Source organism: Gambusia affinis, linkage group LG07 (assembly GCF_019740435.1).
Source record: "Gambusia affinis linkage group LG07, SWU_Gaff_1.0, whole genome shotgun sequence".
In the NCBI taxonomy this organism is placed as follows: domain Eukaryota; kingdom Metazoa; phylum Chordata; class Actinopteri; order Cyprinodontiformes; family Poeciliidae; genus Gambusia; species Gambusia affinis.
In genome coordinates, this window is record NC_057874.1 from 15,297,813 (window position 1) to 15,312,820 (window position 15,008).

A 15,008-nucleotide genomic window follows, 5' to 3' on the forward strand; every position below is an offset into this window, starting at 1 on the left:
AAAAAAAAAAAGAAAGAAAAAGTGATGAATGCAGTTTTATTAGGACAACCGGATGTAAACATCGAGTGTGTTTGTGTGCACTTTGTTGACCTGTAGTGTAATGCCTCTGTGTGAGAGCCATGGACACAGCAGCTTTTGCTAAAGAACACCACCCCCGCCCCCACCTGACCTCCCCACTTGTAGTACACCATGTTTTGATAATGTTATGAACCCAGTTCATAAATGTGTACATTAGCTAAACAGGCATTCAGCAAGTTGTGTCCGTAGTAGCCAGTAATAGGTTCAAGGTGTGTGGTGTTGTATAAGCGGAGCTGTGTTCATGGACACAGTTATGTATTCTTATATGTTGAATTAAATGAACATTTAGAGGTTCACCTTGTTCTCCATTGCTTATTTATGTCAGATTGGAAACTCTGGTTCTGGTTCTCAGATCATTTAGAAGCGGTACCTTAAGTGCCACAATATTCAGAGACATTTTAAAAAACAGGAATACTGTAGTTGTTGAACTTTTCTAAAAAAAAAAAAAAAACTTGGTCAAAGAACGTTGCTGTATAATTGACGAGTTGAGCTAAGCTTGAAATACAAATTTTTCCTCAAAAATTAAATCAGACTAAATGTTTCCCGTTTCAGATAAATTAGCATATCAAAATGATTCCCACAGGAATGACTGTGCTTTTAGGTCATTTGAAGATGCCCAGACTGTGTGATGGCTTTGTCAGCTTCTCATGGGTGAATTCACACAGGCAAACCTGTGGATGCACTTAAAGAAACACCTCAAACATGCTGTTTGACATTATAGAAGAGTCTGATAAAATATGTTTAATGTGCTTAAAGAGTCAGGAAGAATATTGGTTCATCCTTGAGTTTCCTAATGTCTTAAAGTGTCATTATTATATGTGCAAACAATTACATGTAAGTGCGATTGGCACGCCAATGTTCAGCCATCCGACTGTTCAGGAAACAGACAGGTTTCGAGTCCCAGAGACCAGAAGGACTCGACCTGGGAACCAAAGCACAAGACCCTCCAAAGAAGCTGACTGAAACTGGTAAGAGGGTTGATATCCAGTGAGAAATACATCTGTCATGGGCTGAATAGATATAAAAAGAAACATTTCTAGTTATTTCATCATTTAGCAAGTAGAAATAATTCTGACCAACCTAACTGAGCATTTTATTGCCTTGGAGACAAAATTTTGAGTGAAATTAAAGACATCTGAAGTACCAAAGTTCAAAGCATAACCAATAACTTTAGATAGATGTTACTAAAAAACTTTATTATGGTCATTATCATAAAGACTTTACAAATATATCAGATATTTGTTACTCGGGTAGCATCGTCATGTCTCTGGATCTTCAGTGACGTCAGGCTTTTGGGAGAACAGAAGGTCTGAGGAAATCAGAATCAAAGATTTAACCTGAGACGTTTCCGGATATACAAGTATGAGAAATACAACAGCATAGCAAAAATAAAACCCTGTAAAATATAACAGCTATATTTAAGATGAAGATAACTAAACCAGTTATGTAGTTCTATATTGTAAACTCTTGGCAGTCATTTTTGCTCCCTATGTGACTTATCCAGAATGATGTTTAATAACACATTTATAAGATAAACTTGATATTTATGAAGAAAGCTGTAAATCTTTCATACTGTAAATTTAACACAAAGCTAAACTGGCCAATTTCAGATTGAAAAATAAAAACAAGCAATTTTAAAATGAATGAAACATCAAGTCGTTATAAAATGTTGCTATATCCAGCTCTGATAAACAATGCAGTGCAACTGTTGTTCATATCTACTATCAGCGTCTTTATGTTACTTAAATTTTCTGCCCATACTGCATTAAAACCTAACTGGAAAACTGGCATAACTTGATATTTTTTAAAAAATTGTGGCACCAGGGATTGTTTTTATTGCATAAATGGTGGAATGTGTGAGCTTAGCAGTAGAGTGGGAGATGTCAGTTTTAGATGTAAGCCAAACATTATTTCCTTAAAAGCTAAATTGAACAAATTTGACCAAAAAGGTAAATAAATAAAAATAAATACACAATTGAAGAATTGTGTATTTGTGTGTGCAATGTTTTTGACCTACTTAGAGTTTATTTGATGGAAGAGTGGTAGATTGACTAGCCTTCATACAGCAAAGGATGATGGTAAAAAATAATCCCTGTTCATTTGTGTTGGGAAAACAAAAAGTTTAGAAAAATTTAAGCATTTTAAAAATAATATAGAAGTTACACACAGGAAACATGAGTGCAGTAATGTCCTGAATGTGTTATATATCAATTAGCTGTCGGAGAGAACAAACTCTTAAAGGCTTTGGATTATATAACAGGCTACATATGACTACAGATTCAGAGAGATTCTCACTCACCGGACTCTTTGTAATCTACACTTTTAAGAAAGAGGCCATGGGCTGGAGCCGCCAGACCCTGAGGGAAGGCCAGAGTGTCCCGCGCATCCAAGATCTGTTTGACCTGGGACACGGACAGCAGTCCCTGGCCTGCAGCCACCAAGACTCCAGCCATCCTCCTCACCTGGACCACAACGACCACAGCTTCACTCTCAGGTTTGCGTCAAACATCACTGCAGCTATTTGATCGTTTTGGTTTTGATCCGACTCAGCCATCACCAGCAGAGGGCACCAATCACAATGAATTGGAACAAAATCAGAGGAGCACACATTAATATTGCAGGCATTTGAAAGAGATTAGAGCAACAAACCTGCTTATAGAGAAAAGATCGACTTTTAAAGGTCAGCTCCCAGAATTGTAGCTGTCTGTAAAAATAAAGTAGCGTTAGCAGCAATATACAGAAAACCAGGTTTTTAAAAAAAAAAGTCTGTACTTAACCTGAATGATTGATTTAACAAAAACGATTTTTAGGTCTCATTTTTAATTATGTTAGGACAGATGTAATTATTCTAACGACTATGAGAGAGGAGAAGGAAGACGGGAAACTAAAAAAAGAAAATGGTAAAAATAACCCATGTCAGACAATTCCGGCACAAGCCGCGTCTGCGTGGATGAGGCTCATGTGACATTCACCCAGACATTTTTTTTTTTCCCCACCAGGGGGTCTTTTTGTGGGCTCTAGTGTCTCTTATATGACAGCGGGCTGACAGGAAGGGGAGAAGAAGAGGGGGGAAGTCATGCGGCAAATGTCGGCCGGGTCCGGGAATCGAACCCGTGACGGCCGCGTCGAGGACTAAAGGCCTCCAAATGTGGGTTGCGCTATCCCCTACGTCACCACAGCATGCCCCACGTTCACCCAGACATGAGACAAAATTCAAGAGTCTGTTGTTGCATGGATTTGTTTAAATGTCACGTCACAAATATGCCAGAAAACCACAGGAATTTGAGCGATGCCATACAAACTCCTTTTCTGCATTAAAAATCAGAGCAACCTTTCTAGTCCTTCTTTTTTGTTTTGGTAAAGAAAGATACAAATAAACGAAGAGACATGTGGCAAGAATTGGGTCAAATGCAAATGTGACCCGCAGCTTGCTGTCTGATTGCATTTGACAAATATTAAATATAGACCAAAGTTCATTTAGCAGGGGTGAAAGCAGTGTGTGCTAGACATCGTTATTACACATGTATTTAAACCAAAGTTACAAAAGAAACAAGCAAACAAACAACTAAAAGTTAAGAGAAGATCAGTAATTTTCTATTTAAGCTGGAAGTTGGTCATGTTGTGACATAAGCAGATGAATTTGGGGAAAGTTGTATTTACATCCCTACAAATTTACTTTGTGCTTTTTTGTCAGATTTACAAATTTTAATATTGGTAAAGATTACCTAAGTAAATATAAAAAGCAGTTTTCAAATAAAATATAATTTATTAAGGAAAAAAGAAAAGTCTCGACCTGGAAATCTTTGGGGAAAATGTAAATGGATTTTACAGCCAAACTGTTGGAGTTTGGCTCGTAAACGCAGCTTTTGTTTTTGGCTTTCTTCTTGAACAGCAGCCTCTCATTTAGTGGGACGCTTAAGTTTGTTTTTGTTTTTTTTTTTTACTTTTCTTTCATATGACAATGGAAGATTACAAGTAATAATCCTTACACTCTGCTCACTTGTATTACTTAGAAGGCTGAATTGTTTCTCAGTCAGTACAGCACAAGCCTCAAACAAACTTAAACTTTCAGTGGGAGCACTGCACAGACAGCACAAGGACTAAATGGAGAGTGGTTTACTTGTAAAAGAAAATTAGATTAACTTAATACAAAAACAAGAAAAAAAAACTCCACCTTATGTTTAACTATCTACAACCAGAGCCAACGAGCCCATCCCTTTTCACTGCCCTCTTTTAGGGAAAACATGGAAGCCAACCTTTGACATTTCTTAATAATTTATCACTTAGTTTCGTTTCATTTTATCGCAGTTACTTAGAATAGTGACGGTCATAAAAAATGAACACTTAACTCGAATGCAAGCTTTCTAGACCAGTGTTGCCTCACATCAACCCCTAATTATAAAATATGCAAAAGACTTTAATTTAGTAGAAATGCAAGCATACAAGCTTGACTGGAAGATGTGACCTTTAACCCTGGAGGTCACTTCATGCTGGTGCACCACGTGTGTTGGGGGTTAGGGCATAAGAAATTACATTTATTCTAAGAAGCGCTAACCTACTTCTATAACGTGCGCCATATTTTCAGGATTAATAATTAATACTCATGGAAGTGTTACCTAGCATACAGAGTGACCCCCCACGGAAATGTAATCTCCCACAGCCCACGCGGCCCTCTCCATCTCTGCTATGGATTACACTGAATTCTCATTGTCTAAAGTACATAAACCTGCTTAATGCATAATCACACACAGCTCCTCAATTAACACAAACAACATCTATACCTGCTTGATCTAACAGCGGGGAACATCAGCTGTTTAAAAAGGCATGAAATAATACAGAGTGTAGCTGGAAAGTCAAGTCAGTCCAGTAATTAGCAGCTCAGCTAACGGTGTGGAAATACAAGTCTTTGAGGCTGGAACGCCTGTTTTGCATCCCCCTAATTTTTAGCACCCTCCACAGATTCTCTGCCTAAATCAAGATGGAACTTTGATTGCAATCTTTTTCAGAAAACATTTTTTATCAGGAAATCATACAGTGTAAATATTCTTACTGAATATTGTGAGAAGCGTGTGAATAGCAAAAAAATGCTCAGTTTTTTTTTTTTTTTACAAATGTTTACAAAGAGCTCTCATTTACATATTTATATATGAGGTCCTGTAAGTATATTAAAATTCAAAAGTAAAGTCCATCAACGCAAAAATTATATATTGACACACTAAAGCTAAGCTGGGCATGTCTTGTTTTCCTGTCCACAATCCTACCTGTGAAAATGTGAACGTGCGAAGGAGCTTCCAGGCTGTATGGTAACCACATCCATCGTCTTCACAGGATTTTTAAAAGGCAAGTCAGAGTTCACTGCCCTGAAGCTGCTGAAATCATGAGTCCCAACCAGCAGTGCAGCCGCCTCAGCCATGGTGTCTATATCCAGCTCTCTGAAACAAACAAAACATTTGATTTTAAACGCACAAATGATGCGACTCTTGGCAGGCCAGTTTCCCAAAATCAGCCCTTTTCTGGTCTTATTGGGATTCCTTCATGCTGACCTGAAAGTGACTTGTCTAAACAGCTAGGTCAGACCGAAGGGTTCACACTAAGTGAGATGTATTTCTAGGCCTCCTTGTTCCAATTTCCCATGAACTTATATAATATTAACATTCTGAGGAACGAGGCCATGTGAGAAAGCAGAGGCATGTCGACGAGTGGCTCATTTCGAGCAGGGAGTGAGAGTGGGATCACGGCTCGGACTGTCCACAGCTTCACGTCACTGTGTAAATATGAGCCGACAGAGACGGGGATGGATGCAAAGAGGAGTGACTGAGCCATTAAAATCCTTAATGCAATCATTTAAAACCTCTACCTTACAAGGAAATCATAATCATCGACTCAATAAAGGGAAGAGTTTGGTACCAAAGAGTGAAGATATAGGCTTACCATCGGTTGTTGAATAATGTCCTGATATCTCTGCCCAGAGACTGATTCCAATAATTACAAGCAGGAGAAGGTTCCACCCTCATACCATCACACTGCCACTGCCAAAAATCCATTTGCAAAGAGGATTTGAAAAGTTCTTCAAGGCTGTGATTTACATCCCCAACTCTGCTACTTAATGTACAATTGCATTTAAATACAAGAAAGGAAATCTGGGCCTGTGTACTTTAAGATTTATTGTCGAAAAGCTTTGTCAACATCAGAAGAAACAAATTAAAAATGACAAAAACAGAAATCTGTACTTGCAAGAGAAACCTCATAAACGCATCTTCAAGAAAGTTTGAAAAATACGCTGTATTCATTTCTACTGAAAACCAGCTTGGGAAGTAAAGAACTAAAGCAATCTATCAGATATTTCTTGCAGTGGAAAAGCGGGTGTGATGATGCGGGAGGAGCGGCAGATCAAAGAGAAAACGAAGAGACGCTGCTGAGGCAGAGATGCTCAGGGGCAGAAAGACGAGATAAAGGCTGAACATGAGAGAGGGATAAAGAAGCAGACGACGGAGAGAGAAATTAGGGAAAAGGGGAATGAGAAGAGATTGAGGAACAAGTGAGGGATGGAGAAATGAAAAAAAAAAAAAAGGAAAGCGAGTGAGAAAAAAAGGGAACCTGGGTAAAATGCGTGGGTGTTGTTTATTGTGTATAAGCCCGCAGCTTATCTTGCCCTACTTTCCCCTAAAAAAACAAAAAAAAGTGTGAAGTAAGAAGAGCAGACAAATGTTCAAACATACACTCTTTAAAACATTTTTCCTTCACGCTCACTCGATGTAGTTACAGCCAGAAGAACATTGCCTACGCTTCAAAGCCCTAAACATTTTATCTCTTTGTACACACTGTCCCTCCTCTCTCCCTCTGCCTCCTTCTTGTTTGCTTTTGGTGTGTCAGCTTACATAAAACCTTCTCGCAGTTCCTAATTTGTAGCTCCGCCATTCCCAATTGGGGATTATTCATGCAATTAACATCCAGTTATTCTCTGTGAGCTCTGAGCTTACTGTGAGCAAAATCATACTCCAAGCTTTATTTCTCATGATGCAGCACAGGAATGGAAAAACGTGCAAATAATGGGGGAAACACAGCAAGCAAATAGTGATGGGATCACTCACGTGTTGCGGAGACTCCAGCACAGATTCCAGTCTGTGAGCGGGAGCAGAGTGTGGTGGGTGACGCCCAGCGCTATTCGGTAGACGTAGGTCCGAGACTGAGCATGATAACGGGCATGGAAGTCGTCAGGGACGCGGTGAGCATGGGTGACCCTTCGAAAACAAAAGATCAGTATTGATTCTGAAAAGAAAAGCTGGAAACAGCATGTCCATTAATTCAATCTGAAAAATGTCTTTTTTTACCCATTTCCATTCTCTTAGTAATACCAATTCAGGCTAATTCCAATTTCTCTTTAATATCTATGAAATTGGATTATGTAAGAACTATCAAATTTTTTCTTCGTATCCCTGAGCTTAATTATTTACATCGGAAGCAGAAGCAACGTCTCAGTGTGTGCGAGAGAACTGCTTTAAAACCAATCATTATCATAAAAAAAGACAAAATGATTCCAGGGTTGACATTTGGTGTTTTTATATCCTATATTAGTGATTATCCTGGTCATTAACTCGGACAGCAGTCTCTTTGTGAACTCAAGAAAGAAATTCAACCTTTACCTCAGCTCTGATATTTCCAAAAAACTTGCAGCCATTCTAAATCCAGTATGTTCCTCATCTCAAAAAGATAAAAAGGAGCATCTTGTGAGCTGTATTCTGTACAATCTTCCTGTTATCTGCAAAAAACGTAATGCTCTCTCTTGCTTTCTCACAGCCTGAAGTAGTCACATTCAAGTCTTGTGTAGTAAAACATATTGTTTGTTTCTAAATGGCTTCTTTGATTTAAGTGCTTCCTCTTGACTTGTTTTTGAAACATGTGGTAGCTCTTTATATGGCGTGTTCCCTGATGGGAAAGGCTTTGGACTTTTGAGTTTGCTTGGTCACCACTGGTTAGAGAGTGATCAAACTGAATGTTGCCCAAATCAGTGATGCACTCATTCAACACCAAACAGACATTCAGATACAGTAGTCAGTGGGCAAGAGACATAGTACACCCTAGACAGGTCGCCAGCCAATCACCGGGCTACATAGAGACAACAGGACAATCAATCACACACACTTATGCCTAAGAACGATTCAGAGAGACCAATGAACCCAACAGTCATGTTTTTAGACTGTGGGAGGAAGTCAAAGCACCGGGAGCAAAAGGGAGAACATGCAAACTCCATGTAGGAAGACTCAGGCCAGGATTCAAAGCCAGGACTTTCTTGCTGCTAGGCAACAGTGCGCCCAACCGTGTCACTATGCAACTGTGTAAAGTAATAACTGAGTAAAAAGCAGGTTAAGGTCATGGACATATACTTTAATGGATTATCTTGTGGTCCCTTAATATCTTGATGGTTTATTTAAAAATGTTTCTAACACTTAATCATTGGATTAAAACAAAACCTGAAGTGAGTTTGAGCTGCAGAAAGTAAAACCAGGAATACATATCGACCACTAAAAAGGTCTGATAGGTGCATCGCAGATAAATTTAGTAGAGTTCACCACTACTAGGGCTAAAGTGACAGAGCATTCTTCAGGGTTAAGTTGTGAACTCGATAAAGGGCTGCAGCAAACTGTAGCACCATGAGAGTGACTGAATGCGACACATCAATACCCTTACAGTTTGTTCACACAGATTTGTGTCTGCAGTGCAGTCAGTCTGGCGGTGTACATCTTTAGTGAGTGCTAGATGATGTGGGAGACATGTAGCAGTCCCATTTAAGCATGCTCAAGCACGCAAAGGTATGACAACAATGACAATAAGAAATTCACGCTTGTGTGTGGGTGTGTGTATGTGTGTGTGTAGAATCTGAAAAACTAGGTTACACTACCAGGGGAGGAGATTTGAGTGTGGCACACAGCAGAGAAAACCCTTGTGTATGCCTCTGCCAGCACCTCCGATGTGAAGTGACAGCTTTTGCACCCCCCCCTCCCCACCACACACCCACATCAAATTTTCATATACAGTGTACAAAAGGGTGGCTGCACAAATTTGGGAAAATGGGGCATTGTTTGTTGAAAAGCTGGGCCTTAACATAGAACATTCCGTGAGGACATTTTCTCTTTTACAGTGTGGAGTCTGTTTAATGCTCATCTTGGCTCTGCATCCCTGGAGGCGGCAGACCAAAGCTGTGAGCCAGCGTTGTTGTGGAAGATGTCTTTATTCCGGTTACAAGCTCCCTTTGCAGCAAAAACGGATAGTGATGGTGATGAGAGACTTTATTCAGGCTTATTTCTAATGTGACGCAAAACAAAAACATACATGATGCTGATTTAGTCATACATCTATGGAAACTAGAGCATATCTACACTGTAAATTCCCATTAAGCCAGATGAAAGCCTCCTTGTGAGTGTGTGTGTGTGTGTGTCTGTTAATGGATGGCACAGCCCTGGGATAATCCTTTCCAACCTTTTCTCTACAGGTGTAAGGATTAGCAGCATGCAGGGAGCTTCCCTTCCATCCATCAGCACTTCTTATGTGCGTTTGCCAGTTTGGGTTTCACACCATCTGTCCTCACAGGTCTGACCCTTCAAGACAATCTCTCCTTGTTACTATCCACATATTTATTGATCCAACTTCCTCCATTGTTTTCATTTTCAGCTGTTTTTATAATTAAAAAAAAGCTAGTAAATAACTTATCTAATCATGTATAACAGTAGTGTGTTTTTTGTGATCACTTAAAAGATCTGAATAGTGCAGAGATCCCTAATGAAGAGATTAAGATGAGGAAACTGGGAGCACCAGACTTGGGGAAAAAAGATTTTATTGTTTATTAGTAATACTAACACAGGACAATAACCTGAAGTGTACAGCCAGAGCTACAATTTGGATAAAAGCATATGTATGTGTCAGAATGGGCCAATCAACGTCCACACCTGAATCCGTCCACATCCAAATGAGTGGCAAAACTTAAAAGTGTATTTTCACAGATGCTCTAGATCCAGTCTGACTGACATTGAGCTATTTTGCAAACTGGAATGTGCAACATTTTCTGTCTAGATGTCAAAGCTAGTGGAGATACAGATATACAGTCAAAAGATTTGCACCAGTAGCAGCAGAAAAAAAGTAGTTCTACACAGTATTGACTTAGGGTGGCTAAATACAAATACAAGCCACACTTTTCTGATAAACTATTTGGAAAATCATGCATCATTTTCAGTCTGCTGCACAGCAGTGCAGTTGCTTTGCAGCAAGAAGGTCCTGGGATCTTTCTGCAAAGGGTTTTCATGTTCTCTGTGCATCCATGGGCTCTCTCTGGGTACTCCAGCTTGCTACAACAGTCCACAAACATGACTTGTAGGTTAACTGGTCTCTCTAAGTTGCCCTAAGGAGTGAAGGAGTGTGTGTTTATTCATAGTTGTTTGTCCTGTGTGTCTTTGTGTTGCCCATTGACAATTACTGCAGATGGTAAACTCTTTATTATGTTATTTTGATGAAAACATCTCAGGAAAAACATTCACTTTTCTCTACCATAAATTTGGCTCAGTTACAAATAATTTTAATTTTGCATCTGTTCATTTCAACATATGTTAATGTGTCAGAAGTGATGAGGGTCTACAAACTACTTTCTTTTTTGAATAAAAAGGAGTGTCAAGATGAGCGACAAAGGTTACAGACAGTATCGGAGCAAAAGAAATGGAACGACAGAGAAGAAAAATCTGCTTGAGAAATGAGTGAAAGGTTTCCAAAAATCAATAAGTGAAAACATAACTTCTTCAAGGAAGATTTATTATACAAGCTTATGCAACGATAGTCTTGTACCAAGAGCAGTGCATGCTTTTAGAAAATGTTCACTGCGAGATTGACAGAAATGTTAAATCAAATGACAAAGAAAATCTGGTAATGAAAGAAAAGAGTAGCTGAACACTTGCACACATCTCAGAAATGTCCCATTAAACATTGGCAATTTTGAAGGGTTTTCAGATCCCACTTTACAACCTGACTCACCTGATTTGCTGTTCCTTGAGGTAAAAATTGATAGCTTTAACCAGAACGTCCTCAGTGAAAGCAGGCTTGTCGTCTTTGCGCTGGAGGTCAAAGTGAGCCGAGTTCGAGAGGGCGTGGACACCTGTGTCTGTCCTGCTGGACACCGACAGAGACACTGGGTTGACTGGTTTCAGTCTCTTAATTGCGTCCTGCACAAAGACAGGAAAAAATGCAAAGCTTTCAGTGCATACAAAATGTAGAAAAAGCCTTGAAAAAGTGTGGAGGGCTCTTAAACAAGATTGTTTTAAAAGATTCCAAATCTGGATTATATGCCAGCAGGTGATTATCACAGTGTAAGAATCTCGAGCTCCATGTTTAAATGTATTCATGCAAAAATAAAAAATAACAACATATAAAATTATCTACATGTTTTTAAAACAAAAAGATAACAGTTCCCATTCTAATAATTTCTATTTGTTCCAGTTATGACAACTGGAATGCTTAGCAAGTTGCAGACACCGTCTTAAGTATTTTTTTTTACAGTATATATATATATATATATATATATATATATATATATATATATATATATATATATATATATATATATATATATATATATATATATAATTAAGCACTGTTTGTATTTATTCTCTGCTTTGTGCTGGTATCTTTTCATTTTTTGTATAAAGCACTTATTGTTTGTAAAGTGCTTTTCAAATAAAGCTGAATGGTGGAGTATAAATAAGTAAAATTTACCTCCAAGTGCTCCTGGACCCCCGACTGACCCAGCTGGTGTGGCGGTACTTTTACTACTCCCCTGTAAAAATGTAAAGAAGTAATAAATAAATGATTGCTATTATAATGCAACCCTTGCGCCGCACACTGACCTGTATTTCGTCCCAATGTACTGAAAAAAGATGAGGTAACGTGCCCAGTTGTGCATTGTGTTATGGGAAATCTTCGTTCACAAGTTACCGTTTGTTAGTAAAACTACAAAGATGCGATAAAAACCCATTTCACATTCATGTTTACAGTAAGAACGTAAGCGCTGACTTTCACTGTCCTCTCGTATGGAGCACATGCGGTAACAGAAATCAATGATAGAACCGTATTTGTAGTCCGGAAGTACAGTAGTAATGTCGCTTACAGTTAATAATACCCACCTCTCCTTCTCTTTTAGTAAATCAAAATAAAAGAGCAAGGTTGAGTGTATTTACAATAAATAGTCTTCTTAACATAAAAGGCAAAAACGCTTCGTGTCACATGCACACTCTAGCTATTAGCGTGGCAGGTAACATTTAAAAATTTGGCATCAGCATTTTACCACATGCGACAAAAAAACAACAACTGCTAATTTAAATAATAAACGTGGACAAACCCTCTTAATTTCTAAACACAAGCATGAAGTCATGTCATGTTAAATAAAGGCAAGCGCGTCTGGTCGCTTATTGATGACGTCATAGTGAATGAAGAAAAGGTGTCAGCTGCAAGCCAACCCTCATTGAAAGCAATGAAACCAGAGAGCATAGATGTCAGAGATATATCATTTGCAAGTAAGCAAAAGAAAGGCATTGAACTCCTGCTGAAACTGAAAAAGTATTCAAACTTTGGTTTGAATATTCAAACCAATATAAGTGGTTTGAATATAACCACTTACATATGGATGGTTATATATATATATATATATATATATATATATATATATATATATATATATATATATATATATATATATATATATATATATATTGAAAGAAATCGGCGCCGCGCATTGCTTCAGCAAGTAGTCAGAACCTATAATAATAATAGTTATTATTAATTATTAATTATTATTATTATTATTATTATTATTATTATTATTATTATTATTATTATTTATTTATTTATTTATTTATTATTATGGGCTGCACAGTGGCGCAGTTGGTAGAGCTGTTGCCTTGCAGCAAGAAGGTCCTGGGTTCGATTCCCGAACTGCATGGAGTTTGCATGTTCTCCCTGTGCATGCGTGGGTTCTCCCCGGGCTCTCCGGTTTCCTCCCACAATCCAAAAACATGACTGTTAGGTTAATTGGTTTCTCGAAATTCTCCCTAGGTGTGAGTGTGTGTGTGAATGTTTGTTTGTCTTGTGTGTCTCTGTGTTGCCCTGCGACAGACTGGCGACCTGTCCAGGGTGTACCCCGCCTCTCGCCCGGAACGCAGCTGGAGATAAGCACCAGCAACCCTCCCGACCCCATTAGGGACAAGGGTGTATAGAAAATGGATGGATGGATTATTATTATTATTAAAGGTTCTACCTTTCCACCACGACTCCTGCCATTCTTGTTAGGGTAGGTTGTATCTGTTGGACTCTCTCCCCTCCTCTTTCAGGCTCTGTGTTGCGGCTACGCCCCTCTCCCTCCTCGGCAGCGGCAGCAGCAGTGTAGTAGTATCTCCGCCTGCCGCGCCGCGTCGCGCACTGCTTCAGCTCGCATTTTGTGTCACGGTGCCACCGGGCGAGAAGCGACACACTGCTGCTGCTGCTGCTGCTGCGCGTCAGGGGAGATATACCCGTCACCATCCTTTACGGTCAAAGCGACATCCCTCCGTGGGCAATGACATTTGCAAATTGAAGTGGGAATACTAGATCACAACAACAAAAATGACGGTGGACTTTGAAGAATGTATAAAAGATTCGCCCAGATTCAGGTAAGACTCCACATCACAGGGTGCATCTCAGCGGTGCGCAAAAAAGGCACACCTTCTTTTGTAAGACTGAGTAAAAAAAAGAAAAAAAAAGAAATCATATCTCGCGTGTTTTTTTGTTTTGTTTGTTTTTTAAATGTAATGCTTTCAACAATTGGAATGAAAGGATGCCTCGCACATGTGCAACAATAAGATGGCGTTTCTTCTGTCCATATGTCTGCTTCCTATGTGTCCTTCTGATGAGATTTTTAGACCTTGGCTGAAAACGTCAAATAAGATAATACAGAATTTATATTAACTTAAGATGTGTTTGTTGGAATGCACTTAGTGGCTGTGGTGTCTTCTGTGGTCTGTTGTTTGAATGTGGGCTAATTAGCTCAATTGAGCTCATAAATGGCCAGACACAGACAGGATCCATGTTGCTTACATGCAAAATCAAATTGCAGTGACTCTCCTTCAGCCCCTGCATAATGCTGTGATATGGTGGACTCATTCATTGTGACAGCATGAGCAGATCCTGCTGTGTGAGAGTGTTGCAGCGTGGTATACGGTGTGGGTGCAGTCCTTTCGTCGTGGTCAGAAACTGTGTTAAGTCTGGACTGATTGAAGGAAGGGTAGATGCTCTGGCAGCGGCAGCACTGGCGACCAGGCTGAAAGAGGCAGCGGGAATGGAGCTCATCTAGCAGCGTCCAGATGTTCACCTCCATCACTCCCAGCTGTCTCAATCCACGTGCCGGTCTGTAGGGTCCAGCGAGGAAAATGTGGCGAGCCGAGCAGGCCATGTAGCTCCAGTTTATCCCCAGATACATCTGTTCTTCCTGAAAAGATTTCTTCTTGGATCACACTGCTTTGTTGCATTTTTCCCCTCCATCTTTTATCTCTGCATATCAGCGTCTGCTGCCGGTTTGCTGTCTTGATCTCCAGCAAATGTTTCCACTTGCTTTCTCGTTTTGTCACTTGCAATCTATTGAGCAAATTTGGGAGGCAGATGTCCAACCTGCTGCTTATGTCTTTCTTGAGTGTTTATGGATGACTCAGACAGCAGTTCAAGGAAAGAAGCAGAGCACTTCCGTGTTTTCCCGCTACTTCTGTACTTTCCCATATTCTTGTGAAGAGAATATTTGGAAAATTCCACAGAAGCCAAGGGAAACCGATGTGGTTGCTTCACTGGATCACAGTGGATTACCATAATTATAATGAAGTTGGTGAGCAATCTGACATCCTTTACATTTATGAGGCCTTAAATAAGTA

At 39.4% G+C, this 15,008-nt stretch overlaps 2 protein-coding genes across 9 annotated transcripts in view; one reads left to right on the plus strand and one right to left on the minus strand.

Moving 5' to 3' along the window:
• Positions 1–1,255: 1,255 nt before the first annotated feature.
• On the minus strand, positions 1,256–12,547 carry pusl1 (pseudouridine synthase like 1). Of its 3 annotated transcripts, none has more exons than XM_044120995.1 (9): positions 12,240–12,547; positions 11,964–12,034; positions 11,833–11,893; positions 11,095–11,282; positions 7,170–7,319; positions 5,340–5,510; positions 2,728–2,782; positions 2,378–2,540; positions 1,256–1,387 (listed from the first exon to the last, which is right to left on the minus strand). In XM_044120995.1, the coding sequence occupies exons 2-9, from the start codon at positions 12,017–12,019 to the stop codon at positions 1,338–1,340; spliced, it is 894 nt and encodes a 297-aa protein (XP_043976930.1). In that variant the 5' UTR covers positions 12,020–12,034; positions 12,240–12,547; the 3' UTR covers positions 1,256–1,337. The 3 variants fall into 3 exon arrangements, with proteins under 3 accessions (XP_043976930.1, XP_043976928.1, XP_043976929.1); XM_044120993.1 differs by having other exon boundaries at positions 11,964–12,066; positions 12,240–12,546; XM_044120994.1 differs by having other exon boundaries at positions 11,964–12,066; positions 12,455–12,530.
• An 855-nt stretch (positions 12,548–13,402) lies between these two features.
• Positions 13,403–15,008, plus strand: part of acap3b (ArfGAP with coiled-coil, ankyrin repeat and PH domains 3b) — a 57,001-nt gene continuing 55,395 nt past the window's right edge. For 2 of the 6 annotated variants that reach the window (XM_044122048.1, XM_044122050.1), the window contains exon 1: positions 13,408–13,760. In XM_044122048.1, coding sequence (XP_043977983.1) covers positions 13,714–13,760 — 47 coding nt within the window. In that variant the 5' untranslated portion in view covers positions 13,408–13,713. Of the gene's footprint in view, positions 13,761–15,008 lie in introns of all 6 variants that reach the window. The other 4 variants (XM_044122051.1, XM_044122049.1, XM_044122053.1 and 1 more) reach the window with 4 other exon arrangements.